Source organism: Manacus candei, unplaced genomic scaffold (assembly GCF_025592945.1).
Source record: "Manacus candei isolate 608988 ecotype Guabito, Panama unplaced genomic scaffold, ASM2559294v1 h1tg000048l, whole genome shotgun sequence".
Taxonomy (NCBI): Eukaryota; Metazoa; Chordata; class Aves; order Passeriformes; family Pipridae; genus Manacus; species Manacus candei.
In genome coordinates, this window is record NW_026138096.1 from 4,837,477 (window position 1) to 4,852,587 (window position 15,111).

The 15,111-nt window shown below is 38.6% G+C and overlaps 1 protein-coding gene across 4 annotated transcripts in view; it reads right to left on the minus strand.

The window, feature by feature from the left end:
* Positions 1–15,111, minus strand: part of AFAP1 (actin filament associated protein 1) — a 116,618-nt gene that overhangs the window by 42,645 nt on the left and 58,862 nt on the right. For all 4 annotated transcript variants that reach the window (XM_051798342.1, XM_051798343.1, XM_051798344.1 and 1 more), the window contains exon 4: positions 4,570–4,678. In XM_051798342.1, the coding sequence (XP_051654302.1) occupies positions 4,570–4,678 (109 nt within the window). The remainder of the gene's footprint in view (positions 1–4,569; positions 4,679–15,111) is intronic.

Consider the following 15,111-nt stretch of genomic DNA (forward strand, 5'->3'; position numbering starts at 1 on the left):
TAAACATTTCAAGTAGACTTTGATATATTTTCTAGCTAGAAGGTGGAAGAAATTCTCCCCTTTGCTTTAGCTAGGTAATTAGGACCCAACTGGAATGTAGGAAGGAAAGACTGGGAAGAGGACAAGAGAGTGGATTGCCGGAAAGCTCATTCTGCATCAGTTCCTCCCTACATGCACAGTCAGAATGGGACGTACTCAGACCTCTCATCTCTAAATTAAGACTAGATATTCTGATACAATTTGTGTTTTCACAAAAGTGTACACAAAACAGTACATGTTCATTCAAAAATGAAATGAAAATAAAACTTGAAGCTCTGGAAGCTTTTTTTTTTTATAAATTTAATTGCCGTCTTCTGGTCAATTCTGCTACAGAGTGTTTGGTTTGGGGCAGCTCCATATGGGCAAGCGGTAAAAGCCTCAGATGATTATCAATGGGAAAACACTACAATTTTTCACTTGCTTTACAAAAATCAAGAGGATAGAAAAATTTAGGGCAGATGTTTAAACTGACAAATTTGGAAATGTTATTCCAGAGTATTTATTTTTGCAGATTTGTTTAAAAGAATGTATAAGATCTGGTAGAACTTGCTGCTTCACCCATCTCTTTCTCTTTCTTCCCCATGAAGCAGGAAAAAAGCCCAAACAAAAACCCACCAAAAATAAAAGCAAACCAAAACATTTTCCCTGCTCAAACTTCTTTCAGAGCAGTTTTCCACAAACTTTCACACTGAAATTTCAGGAAACACTTGAGAGATCATTGACTGCTTGCAAACACACAGTAGCATGCCAGCCCGCTGGAAGCAGAGACAGAATGATTCATATGGAGCTACCAAATACAAAGATGTAAGGTCTAGTTATTAAATCAGCATCTTCAAGAAGGTCTTCTTCCAGAGGCATGGGGCTGTGGGACAAGCTGCCATGACCTACAGTTGCCATCTCTCTGGGAACTTTTTCAGGGTCTGCTTTTCCCTTTTGAAAAAAAGTAATACTTAGGTGCCCATAACCTCCTCATCCTTTCTTTATTTTCAGTTGTGTTCTTTGTTGGAGCTATGTCACTGTCACAATGTTCACCTTGATCTTTGGTCCCTTTCTACAACACTCTTTTACCTCATTTGTGATTTTGTTCTAGTTTTGGCAAAAATATTATTCTGACATTTTTTTTTAGGTAAGAAGCAGAAGTAGGAAGTTACTACTCATATGTTGAGATATGGAAATACCACTCTGGTGGCATATTTTCTGTATTTATAAAGAGATTTTTTTTCTCCAAAATTAAGAAACTACCTTTTCAATGTAAGAGTGTCTAGGGGTTTATTTTCATCAGATGAAATTGAAACATGACTGTACAGGGGGGATAATCTTCAAGTATAGTCTTCCCAAGAGAGTGGAGCTGGGTCATTTCTCTACACTCTGAATACACATTGAAAAAGAGAAGTTTGCATGACAGTATCAAAGACTTTTCTATCAGAGCACTGCATTTTTAAGTGCATCAATCAAAACTATGAAAAATGGAATCTGTTTTAATACACTGTCTTTCCTCCCTCTTTAGAACATGATTTAACTTATTCATATTGCAGAAAAGAATGTTTCACCTCAGATAAAACTACAGGTCTTCCCTTTGCCATATATCAAAAAGTTGGTTTTCTTCTGGCCATAAACCCCATGCAACAATCTTGCCTTCTTTCCAGCAAATTTACTGGGTTAAATCATTGCTTTTTCCTCACAACATTGAACCCTATGATTTATTTTCCTACAGTAAGTTTTACTAGTTTCAAAAAAAGTATATGTAGGAAGTGCTGATTGGGACTTGACAGTAGAAACTGAAATTCCGCGTGTTAAATACCCTACAGGTATTTCCTATGTGGCTCAAAAGCATTCCAAGTGCAGATTTCCTGTTAGCCATAAGCTGTATGCTCAGCAGAGGGACTCTGCTGGCACAGCAGTTGCAGGTTCATCCAAATCTCTGTTTATAGGAGGATGAAAGCCAACAGGGGCTTCTGAGACTCCCATCCTCACACAGTCTAACAGGATCTCTGGGGACCTGTTGCCATATCCTGCCCATTAACCACTCCTCATGTTTCTCTTCTCGTTGATTTGTGGGACTCTTGGCCAGAGGAAGAGCTTGTTGTGTGACTCACACCAGGAAGGATGCCCACCTTGGAGTACTTGTATCATCCCTGCTGAAACTTGGCTGCTCTTTACCACATTCTGTTTCTACTGCTTGTTTCTCTGAAGTGCTCCATCATATTCAAAACAAGTCCTCCAGGCTCTGAGACACAAATTAGCATGTGCAGGAAAAGTGAAAAAAGTCTCTCCAAAACAAAGTGGATTTATTAAATCTACTAAAGTCTCAGAGAGTCAGAATGCACTGACATACAACAGGTTCCAATCTACTGTTATTTGCATCTTTAGCACCTTCTCATTACTCTAACTTCTTTTGACATTGGCTTTTCATCTTTAAGTTCAAAATTTTCTGCTGTTAAGGGGTGAAAAATCACTGTAGATTTTCACATTATTTGTAGTAGCATATTTCTAAGACTAGTCTGTAATTATTTAGGCATTGTATAGATCAGTAGATTTTAATACAGAGAAAGAGAGTTATCAGACAAGTCATACACATGCAAGTGTTTGTTCACAAACCGATTACAGGGACTTGGGGAAGTTATGGATATTTCATTTTCATGACATATTCTGCAACTTTCTTCAGTTCTTTTTTGCCTTTACAGGTAAGACACAAGGTATGTTTGTCTCCTTGCTATTAATGACATTACAACAATATTCTATAAGAATATTTACTTAAGATAATGATGTCTGTCCCAGCAGCTGTTTAACAGTTTATTCTTGCACTTTTTATACATCTAGCATTTTTTTTTGTCTTCTTCATCTCAAATAGTCTGAACAGCTATTGTTACATCTTTTAAGACAGTGCTTTAGTGACTTATTTTAATTACCATACAACTGGATTTAGTGGAAGTTTCGCGTGAGTGATGTGTTGCTAATGGCACATTGAATTTAAAAGTAAATTCATTACCAATGAAGAGAGGAAATACTTTTAACACAAATTAACAGAGATGACAAAGAAGTTCAGAACATAAGAAAATAACAGCGAAATCTCAGCAAGTGAGATGCTGACTCACACTAACACATCTTTAAGTGTCTTGATATACAGACTTGAATTATGGAATTATTGATGAACTATTCAGGCTGCTATCCTGAGTATTTTTATGCATTTGGATGGTTAAGTATGACAAGAAATTAGTTTCATATTTTGCCTTGTTTTTCCCTAGGCAATCCTTTAGCAGTGCCATTAACATCTGCACTATTCATATTTTTCTGCATTAGCACAGATCTTGTTTAATGACAAAACACAAATCAGAAGCTGACTGGATTACCCCATAGCATTTCAAGGGAGAAAATGAAGAGATGAGCGATTCTGGTGCTCTTCAAGGTCTGTATGTTCTTTCATTTGCTTTCCAGGACATGAAACTCTTTCTTACCTTGAATTTCTTAGGTTAATTAAGAGCTGCTAGATAACTTCAGTTTATGTAGTGTACAGATGAATAACATTTTAGTCTTAAGGTGACTCCTATGCATGTTTTGTTCTGGTTCATTCATTTGTTCTGGTTCAAATAATTAAAATGGTTATAAAATGGGGGAAGATAATCCTTTAATCTTTGGGCCACAGAAAATAATGATTAGTAATAAATCAGCCCTACACAAGTAATAAATTACCCCAGCCAATAGAAAAGCAGTAAAAAGAATAATCTTTGCCATTTTTATGGTACATAACGCTGTGCAATGCTCATTTCAGTGTTTCATCACTGTGGTCTCAGCATAGCTCCACTTAAGTGCATAGGCCTTTGGGTAAGTATTTGGACATACAAAAAGAGCATTTGGGTGTGGCAAAAGGATGTTCTGGTGGTCAGCTGGAGGCAGCCCTCTGCCTAGTGCATTGAGTATTCACAAACATACTCTCGTGTGCATCACACTTGGCTTGTGGGAGCAAGCCAGAATGACCAATTTATCCCTTTCCACAACGTGTCATCAGAAATGCTGCAAATCACATCTTTTCAGTAATTCCTTTTTTCTTTTTATTTGTCTATTTTAGCAAGCAATTCAGTGCAAAAGAGGCACAGCAGTAGATGTACAGATCAGCATCAGTTTCTGTGATCATTCACAGTATGATCAGTTTAGAGGGGTTTACTCTGGACAATACTTAACTCTGGACTCCTGGTCCAATGCCCCCACCATGTTCCTTGTTCAAAGCAGTTCAAAAGACTAGTGGTTAATTTGGACCCTTTGTCTCCAAAGGTTGCTGAAACCTGTTTTCTGTGCACCTAACTTGAGCTCCACATTTAGTTTCCTCTAAGCAGAGCCTGGTTCGTGCACATCGAAACAGTTCTGCAAACCAAACCAATGCATGGCCAGTGAGGACAACCAGCACTGGCCCCAAATCAAAGCAATGCTCATGACACATCACCACAGCACTAACAGAAATGTAGTTGTCAAACACTAAAAAAAGTCAAAGGACACTGGATTGCTCAGAAACTGATCTGAAAATATCTTACTCACTGGAAGTGATGTACTCAGGAGCCTTCCCCGGACTAAGTGGCACTGCCTCTTCGTAATAGCCTTCAGGAAGGGAAGACGTTGGCAGTGGTGGAGGCCCGTTATCTGGTGGCTAAATGAACAAAAAAAAAGTGATTACAGACCAATAAGGTGTTAAATTAAACATGGTCAGAACATCTGCTCATGATCTGTGCCAATGCAACCAGCCTTATAAACCCTGCTCTTATAAACTATTTCATATGTTAACTATCTCTAACAGCAAGGCTCTGGAGGACTGAATCAGGTATCCTTTGAATACTGTGTGTTCTGTGGGGTAGCATCTTTTAGAAGAGAAACAAACTGAATCTCAAGTTCTTCATATGTTGTTATAATTAAACAATAATAACTTGAGGTTGAGATTTGAAGCAGAGTGACTTAATTACAATTCAAAACCTACTGATACATTTTTAAATGTACTGTAATTGTCAAGACTTTTACCTCTACTCGTGATAAGGAAGCAGAACTTTCCTGTATGTCCTCCAGCTGAGGAGAGGTTTATATCTCCTTTGGAGATATAAACATTGTAGGATCCTACTTGTCATTGCTAAGGATGGTAAAATCAAGATAGCAGCTACATTAAAAGATTTCTCTCTACATGAGCACTAAGTGGTAAAAAACGCTGAAAAGATAATAGTTCTGTATTTAAGAACTGGAAATCTAAAGAGTCTTCTGTGCATAGATCATTTTACAGTGCTAAGGCTTATTTATTAGTATTTTACACCTAAAATAATTCATATTACAGCAGCAAACAGCAGTTTGGTTGGACAATTTAGGAAAGTTGAATAGCCTGAGATGGCAGAGACCAAGGACAGAAAATTTAAACCATATTTTCATGATAGGTTTTTTTTCAATAACACATCAATTCTTAATATACACAGTAACTTTTATAATGTTATTTCTACGTAGTGAAAACTGAGCTACAAACAAAGAAAAGTTTGAAACATCAAGAAGCTATTGCATGATAAAATAAATATGTCAAATACCAGGTCAAATTCTAAAATGCTTCTTTTCTAAATATAAACCTGTTTTAAATTTAAAACTGACCAACTGCTGGTTTGTTGATATAGTAGCAAAGTAAATTTAGTACTCTGTGACTTCTTCCATATGACTTTACTGTTCTATTTTCTTAACAAGTACCAAAACAACTGTATTTTAGAGAACTCATTCATATTCTCCACAGGTTTTTAGTTTCATATTTACATATTAGATAAAATACTGAAGCCTTTTTCCAGAACCAGTGGTTTATTGCACGATTACAAAAATTTAACTTGCAAGCAGAGTCTCATTTCTGCTGTAACACTTTTCAATCCACTTTTCTCCTTTTTCATGTGATGACAGAGATGCAATGGTGTTTGTCTGCATTGGACTGATCCAGTCTAAATTAAGGGAACGAACAGAGATACTGAAGTAAGAAACCATTCAGGGTGGGCTTTGCTTATGGTCAGATACAGACACTTCTGAACTGCAACTCAGATGAACTGACCAGTCTAGCAGAGCCTTTTTCCACCTCATACAGATGAGGCCACAGTGACTCCTCGTTTGCTACAGACCTCAAGTTACCTGGGAGTAACCTGAGCTTTAATAACATGTGGCATTAGCTGCACTGAAATTACTTCTCTGGGCACTTTCAGGGCTGGATTCATCTTTGCATATTTCAAAGCTAGACATCTCCAAATCTCATTACACACCTATGCCAGACACCTCATTCTTTAACAACATCAGCAAGATGAGTTCCACCCTCAGTGTGCTCTGCAGTTAAATTCATATCGAGTAGGTTATTCCACCTTGCAGGTGCTTGTGTATTCCCAGTGTGCACGAAGTCAAGGAGCTAGTGACTAAACCTGCCCTTCAGCTCATCCAGCGTGGGCTTCCCTTTGTGCATCAAGTAAAACCAGAAACTTTTTCAGGAGCAGTCAATTGATTCATGACTGAACACAGAAATTCTTGGTCAGATTGAAATTTACACTAATGCTACTTCCCTAGCAAATGATATAGCCCACTTATGTCACAGTCAATTACAGATTGCAGATGGCAATTACTGTTATCTACAATGTGAACCAAATGAGTTTTCTTCATAGACCAGCTTTGTTAGAGAAATTATCTGTCAAAGAAGAAAAATAATGAAAAAACGTGACTTTTAGTGTAGTGCCCCTTTAATTTTGCTGAAAAAAAATCAAATTGCCAATCTCCAAATCATCACAAAATAAATGAGTCTTTCAAGGTTAGCTGCTGCTGAGAAACAGGCGTAAGGGACATTACAAAATTATTACATGTTCATTAAAGTTGGAAAATTTACAGCAATTTTTAATTACTCTACACACATCACCTCTGCGTGGCCTGAACTGCTAGACACAAGTGGGAGAACTGCCTCCAAAGAGTTCAGCTTTTCTCCAGTGAGCTGGGGTCACAATTTGTTCCTAAGGCAGTGTAGATTTATACACCCCTTTTATTAGACAGAAAAATTAGTATCTTGGTCTAGCCTTAAACCATTTTTACCATCAGGTGTATATACAATATATGAAATTCCTATCATTATTAAATCTCATTCACCCAGGAAATACCTGTCCCAAGTCATTCCAATTTTGATTTGACATAGCACTGAGGTTTCAAAGCTGTATTTTATCCAGGAACAAATAAGAGGTTCCAATAAAGATTGGGGGAAAAAAAATCCTTGTTTTTAGACAAAATGTTATTCAGAAAGAAAGAAAAAAAGGAAATGAAACACAAATGGTGCTTGTCTGATTTCGACCCTGCTGGAGCACCAGTTACTTCATACAGCTGGGGCGGGCTGGGCTGTGCAGCCAACGTCAACACAGATGGAATCCATTCCTGAATTAACCAGGCCCTCCTCTCTGAAATGCATTTTGCAGTGCTTGCCATAACAAAGTTGAAAACAATTATAAAAAAAGATTCATTTTTGGGGGGGAAAAAAAAGGGGAGAAACAGAAACATCCAACATTAAATACTTTCTGATAAAAGCAAGGCTGCTTTAATACTGAAAAAAAAAGAAATTGATTAAATACAAAATAAAAATATCTCATTCATAACTGTACCATAAACAACTACATCTTTTGGGAGCTATGGAATATATAAGAGTTTGAGCACCAAAATATGTAAAAAGTATACGAGTGCATTCTGGCATTAGTTACTGATATTTATAGTGCTTTAATTTTTTTGCTATTGTTAGTTGCACTGTTTAATTCTTTCAACTTGGCAATTTTTAGTGGAAAATTCTGATGAAGTTATGAACTGAAATAAGTCTTTATTCAGTAACTTTTCAATAGTTTACCTGAAAAAATAAAAAGGCCATAAACCCCACAAAACTATTTACATATTCTATAAAAGGATTAAATCTCAGAAAACACTAGAACATGTGTAGCTTGAGTGGTATCAGGAGGAAAGACCTGGCAACCTGCAAAGAAGGCATTAGCATAAATTTCTACTTTTTTTTTTCTTTTTTATGACAGGCAACAGGGAAGAAAACTGGAGAATGTTGCCTCTCAAGGCAAATAACCTTGGTCAATCACAGGAATAAGAACTGTGTTAGAAAATAAATCGCAATTACTTTTATCTCTTGGAGGAAAAGGGACAAAGACAAGCGATAGTTGTTTCCCAGAATAGTAACAGTAATACTGAAAAATACTGATGAAGGTGTTTGTCAGGTCCTGGATTTGAGACCAAATAAGAGATACTTTAACTGAAACTAAGTGGATGAGGTGATCATTACACTACAGAGTTGAGATGTCTGATTAAAGACTGGATGGTGCACAGGATGGCAAATTTCAGTTTACAGGATGGATTGTTGAGAGAAGGAAACAAAATATCTCCAAATAATAAGCAATATTTAACCGGATGGTAAAACTCATTATCCTACTGGACTCTGAAAAGGACTTATATGGACATATTAATTTAATGGCATATTATGATCTTCCCCTCCACTTGCCCACCTGTATTCCACAGACCACAAATAAACTCTTTCATTCTTTTTCCTAAGAGATATTTCCTTCTCTATCCTACTCTCTTTCCTTCTTCTGTCCAAGGGTACCAAGCAAGATAGACAGTACCTTTTTTTTTAGGGATAGTCTAGCTGATATCTGCTGACAATATGGAAAGCAGTCTGAAAGATAGAGAAAAATAAATGCCAGTATACAGAGGCCTGAGGATATAAAATCACTTTGTACCCCAATGAAGACTTACACTCTGTAGTAAACAGAAACACCTCACTTTATGCAATGATTTAGGATGTGGGGATTTCCAGAGCAAAGCAGTGAGTTTAGCAGAGCCTGTTAGTACACCTGTGATGGCAAAGACTGCCAGCAACCCAAGTGCCACGCTCGCATGTGTGTTATTAGATCTACCACCAGTTTGGATCCAGCCAAACTGTGGAGCCAGCTGCTACGTAACCCCTCAGTGCTGAAGGCAGCAACATGAGACTGGAAAAGTGGTCACACACTGGTGATGTATAATAAAGCTGCTCAAGAGCCAGCAGGCAAATTTGGGCTGTCAAGAAGAAACTTTGACACACGCACATGCCATTCGCTGTGGAGGAAGCTCAGACCTGACATCTCTACAACCTCACCGCAACTTCAGCCTAGAGAGGGAAGAGCACTCACCCCTTTACGGTCCCTAATTCCACATGTGGAGAAAACGGATGTTCATAAAACAAGATGAATCAACAAACTGAGCAGCAATACAATTCACAAAACTGCTGAGCGTACATTTCAACCAGGCTTTGTTGTAACAGTGTAAGGGTTGGAAACTGGGCACTCGTACTTGCCGCACACTTGCTACGAAAGCCTTTAGCTAAACTCGAAATTGCAAAGGCACTTAAGAGAAATCACTGTTTATTGCTAGAAGATCAGGACCTGGATGGACCTTGTATTTATTCAGGACAAAAGAGCTGACTGTATAGCGTATTAAGACCATATTGAGCCATGCAATATTAGCCCGAGTGTACACAAGCAGAAGCTGGAAAGAATTCTGCATTTGACCTCTGATTCATATACTAAGGTTATTAATTCCTGGAGCCCACAAAACTGGGAGTCAAATAATGCGAAGGAAGTCTAACAACTTACTTTTTCAGCTTCTGAGCACAAAAGACAGCAAACCAGCCAGCCAGCTGCAAAACTCAGCTTTTTGGAACAAAGTAACCCTGCCAGTCCCACCACAAGGCGGGTAACAGGGCTGCATGATGGGCTGTTGGTGTAGTCCCACCTGACCACCTCTGCCTGTACGTGCAATTACAGCACACACCTCCACAACACCAGAGCTACCAGGATAAAAATCAAAAGGAACTCCCTAAGAAAACAACAGCCGAGGTCAGATACGATGGGAGGCCCAGCAACCCCCAGCAATCCTGTGAAGAGCTAAAGTGGTCACTCACCAGCTCCTACTGCAGTGCTGAACAGATGGGGGCAAGGTGGAATCACCACTCAAAGTGATTACCACATTACCAATTTGAGGACGAGTATAAGCACAAGTGGAACTTTTCCTTTGGGTGTGATCCTGAACAGTGACTTGAGAAGGTTTAAGGCTAAGAACAGAAGGTACACACTTGCTATGCCGTTCTCCAGGGAGTGGAGGTACGTCTGACACAGTCTAAGAGCATGTCTGTTGACTTGGGGGTGAATGCCTAATTAAAGATATAATTGCAAAAATACTTAGTATGTAGAGTATAGTGACTACAAACAGATCACAGCCTCGGAAAGCACAGCCTCATGATGGGAAAGGGATCTGAACAGACTTGCTTGCATTAAAGAATGAATCAGGGCATCCTATGGCTCCACAGTTTGATCTGAAGATTGTCTGGAGAGCATTTACACAGGAACCTCAGCAGGAACGGAGTTACAGTTTCACAAAATACAACACATCTGCTCAGATACCCAAATAACCCCTTTACTTAAGAAAACGGAGGGTAAAGATGGCAGTGAAGAGGACCAAAAGGAAATAGTAAAAAACCAACATAATATATGAACTGAGCAGAGAACCCAGTTGGTTACTGAATCTCTCTACTGGCACTGTCACTCTGTGCCCAGATACAAATTGTCTCAGTTCTTGTTACTATATGTAATTACATTTGAGATATTAAATAAAACGAAAAAGATTGGAACATGGAACGAACCACTAGGAAAGGACAGGTAGTTGGAAAGAGTTACACCCAAACTCTGTGGAAGACTGGAGTGGAAATAAACTCCAGACTCCACTGAAGCAACAGAAGATCTAACAAAACAATTAAAAGTGAAAGAGAATGAGCCAGAAACAAAACCAAGGTATTTCTGTATCATTCAGAATTTATAATAAAAGATTATTACACAGCCAGTTGGAAGGATCACTCAGACAAAACAATACACTTGACTCATGTCAAGCAAAGGGTCTGTGTGTACCAAGAAATGAAATGGGCTTTAATTAATGCTAGGAAACACTTTCATACATATTACATGAGAAAGATGAATCTGAATTTTAAGTAGCATGGGGCTCTCAGTCAGAGATGTTTATTGTAAGTGAGCTCAAAGAAGTGTCTGTATTCCCCAGCAAAAACTAAATCACCTTCCTCTTCCAGGAGTTAATAAGCTCATCCAAGTACATGACATGACAGTGAGGACAAGACAAGCAGTACAATGACAAAAGTGCAGGCAACACTTTTTCCACTGGAATAATATTGTCTAAGGGCCTGAGCACTGCATCAAATAAAAACAAGAGGAGACTTGGTACTCACTAACCTAACTCCTTTCCCATGTGTTTGTGTACAGAACATTAATGAGCATGGTGAGGAAAGCAAATAGTCTGGTCCCCAACTGTCAACACAAGGAGGGTGTTTTACGGACAGGTACAACATAGAAAAAAGAAATGAAAAACCTAGAGCCAGAAGTGTGAGCATGTTAAGAAAAAATGGTGGGACAAAATCCTATAAAATCTGTGGCATTGATAATTTGATAGTTTTCTTATATGAAGGTCAAAGATCATCAGTATCTAGTTAAAAAAAAAAGTATATACAGTTTCACGGTGATTATAAAAAGAACTTGGTACAGAAGTTCAATCCTACTCTAACTCATCCAGTTTAAATGTAAATTCCAATTCAGAGAGAGATAGACCAGCTCATTCTGGCAGCTTAGACATGAAATATGGTGATATGTATTACTATAAAGGTATACCATAAATTAATTGAGAAGGAAATTGCTTTAACTAAGACTTTTCTGTGATACAATTTGCAAACGTGAAATAAATCATCAACAATAATGCACCAACCTCACCCATGGAAAATGAGAATGACAATTACAGTGTACTGCAAGATATGGCTAATGCAAAAAAGAGGCAATATACATTTCTTTATCCTTATTCCTTATGCAATCATATATGATGGCTGAAACTATTCCACAGTTGCAGTGTGCCCAGGTGGCCAAAAAGGCCGAGAACATTTAGATTGGACATTAAGAGAAATTTCTTCACCAGAAGGGTTGTCAAGCACTGAAACAGGTTGCCCAGGGAAGTGGTGAAGTCACCACCCCTGGAGGTATTTAAAGAGGTATAGACGTGGCACTTAGGGACATGGTTTAGTGGTAGCTTTAGGTAAAAAGTTGAACACAACGACCTTAAGGGTCAACCTAAATGATTCTGATTCCATGTCCAGAAAACTGCTGTTCTGGTCACTTGTGATTGAAGTACATGATCCACACAGCAGGTGCACTGATACTGTTCACTCGAATTACACCGGAGCTCAAAATGAAACTGAGTCACAGAATCACAGAATCAAACAGGTTGGGAAAGACCTCTCAGATCATCGAGTCCAACCCATGACCCAACACCACTCTGTCAACTAGACCATGGCAATAAGTGCCACATCCACTCTCTTCTGCCTCCCTGGGCAGCCCATTCCAAAGTCTGATCACTCTCTCTGTAAAGAATTTCTTTCTAATGTCTAACCTAAACTTTCCCCAGCACAGCTTAAGACTGTGCCCTCTCATCCTACTGCTGGTTGCCTGGGAGAAGAGACCAACACCCACCCCGCTCCAACCTCCTTTCAGGTAATTGTAGAGAGCAATAAGGTCTATCTTATACACAATGGAGCAAAATAAAATCTTTGAGAGGCATATGATTGTGATTACAAATGATATCTGAAGCACAGGTACCATGATGAGGGGAAAAAAACTACTTAAACACAAGGACAAAGACTAGCAGTGATGGAATGGGATGATGGAACAGCTTTTCAAACTGAAATAGTGGGTTAAAGAAACCCAAATGCCAGTAAATAGATTTTAATAAGTTTCTGAAAGGGTTAATATTTTATCATTGTCTGCAGTAAGAGTGACTGCACTGAATAATCAAAAAGGCCTCTTTACTTGTTCCTTCATTATGGAAGAACTTGTTGAGACATGTTTAAACTGAAGTTATAACCAGCTCTGAATTAAACAAATGAATTTGTTGAATTTATTTTCGTGGCTTTTGAAACTTCTTTAAGGAAAGAACTTGGAGACTAATACTGTCTTAAGATCATCTTTAAAGAAGTACAGAGAATAACAACTGCTTTTCAGTATTAGAAGAAAAAGCTGGATGAAACAAAGATTCCTAAGTACCCACCTGGCACATGGACTCCTTGCTTTTGTTATGGCACTTTCCTCACTGCACACTTTAGAAGAAGCTCTAAGACTGGCACTTTTTTGGATGCTGTGCAAAGAATGATTAATGTAATTGGTGATCTTTCACCTCAAAAATTCTTTTGATTTCCACATGATTTTTTTTCTTCTCCAAGGACACAGTCTCCTTTCAGCATTTTCTAATAAGTATCTAAGAGTATACCTGACAGTCAGCCAGAAAAAGGGAGGCTGTCAAATCTCTTCCCCACAATAGGAAACCCATTTATATGAAGCACTCCTACGGAGTAACTGTGTACTGTGCAAGAATGGGTTGGAGGAAGATGACCCATCCTTTTGATTCATATCTGCAGGGTTCTGGCATTTTGCTGAACACGTGTTGCAGTTAAATAATTATTAAATTGTTAATATTCCAAGAAAAACAAAACATATACTCGATTTGACTGTGAAAATCATGCAAAATAGCTAAGTGTGCTGTTTGTGTTTGATTTTGTTGGACTGCACAGTGCAATGAAATCACCAACTGTCAGATGTAATATGACAACCAAATGCTTGGAGGCTAGAAGTATTCTGTCACTGTCATGCTGTGTGTAATTTATGCCAGTAATCCTCAGGCACATCTGAACAGCAGGACACACCGGATATTATCCTACTGCCTCAGTGGAAAATGTACTTCAAGGCCACTTGTGATAGTGCAATGATGGGATCCCAGGTGTTAGACCATCAGAGGCACTTTGATATATGCACAGAGCCTTGGCTCAGTTATTCCTCCAAACCCATCATCTAGCTCTCCTTGCCTGTCAAGAGCAGGGAAATGCCATAAAAGTAGCTGTTGACGTGGAGAAGGATGAAGCAGGCTAAAGATACAGCCCTCGCATTAAGCAGATTCAAGAGGGGAGAAGTGATGGGACTATTTCAAACACAGTGACCTGCTCCTCTGCTGCTGACCCAAACAAAGCTTCGCAGCTGCTGGCACTGTATCTGTGCTAGCAAGCAGACAATAATGCACCCAGGCAAGTGGTGCCTCAGTTCTGCAGCAGGACTTGGTGTTGCCCTTAAGCTTCACATCATTTATCGACAGCCTTTACTTCGCGGGTCACCCAAAAAAGCTGCATGCACAGACTAAAGCAAGGGAGGATTTGTGCCTTCTCTGCCTAACAGAAAGTCTGCTAGACCAGATGTAGCCAAACCAAAGAGAATTACTAAGAGGCTGAGTGCTTGGTGATTTCCTTCATTCAAGTATATCTAAGGTCCAACTTTGTCCCTCAATTTTAAGATCGGTTCCAAAGCCCATTGAGTCCAGGAAAACTCTCTGGGCTTTAATGTGTTTTAGTAACTGGAGACTTCATTTAAACTATTAACAGCATGTCTCTAAATAAAATGAATTTTATACTCTTTGTTCTGGGACTGATGAATAACAAAACTGATACAAGATTTAGCCTGAGCAAATATGCAGGTCTATTTACAGATTTACAAAGGAAAACTTGCACTGCACCTGCCCACATATAATTTTAACTCCTGGCACTACTTTAAGGAGTATTGAATTCCTTCCCACCCACACATCTTTACATAAGTAGAAGCTTAAACACCAATTCAGACTAAACATTTTTGAATGCAGAAACCCTTGAGTGACACAAAGAGAAACAGTGGTGTAAATGAAACTTTAATTTTCATGACACTCAATAACTGATGGGCTTAAAACACAGATTTTAAATAGTGTGTAGTTTATTTGAAGCTATTGATTCCCACTTTCGGTGAATTCCTATGCTCCAGCAGTACACTGTGTTTTCATTGGAGGCTAAGACCATCACTAGATGTTATTTAGCAGAAAAAACTTTCTGTCCTGAATGGCTGGCAAAAGGAGGTGTCATACACCATGACTTTCAACTTGCCAGTTCAACTTGCCATGAAGACAGGC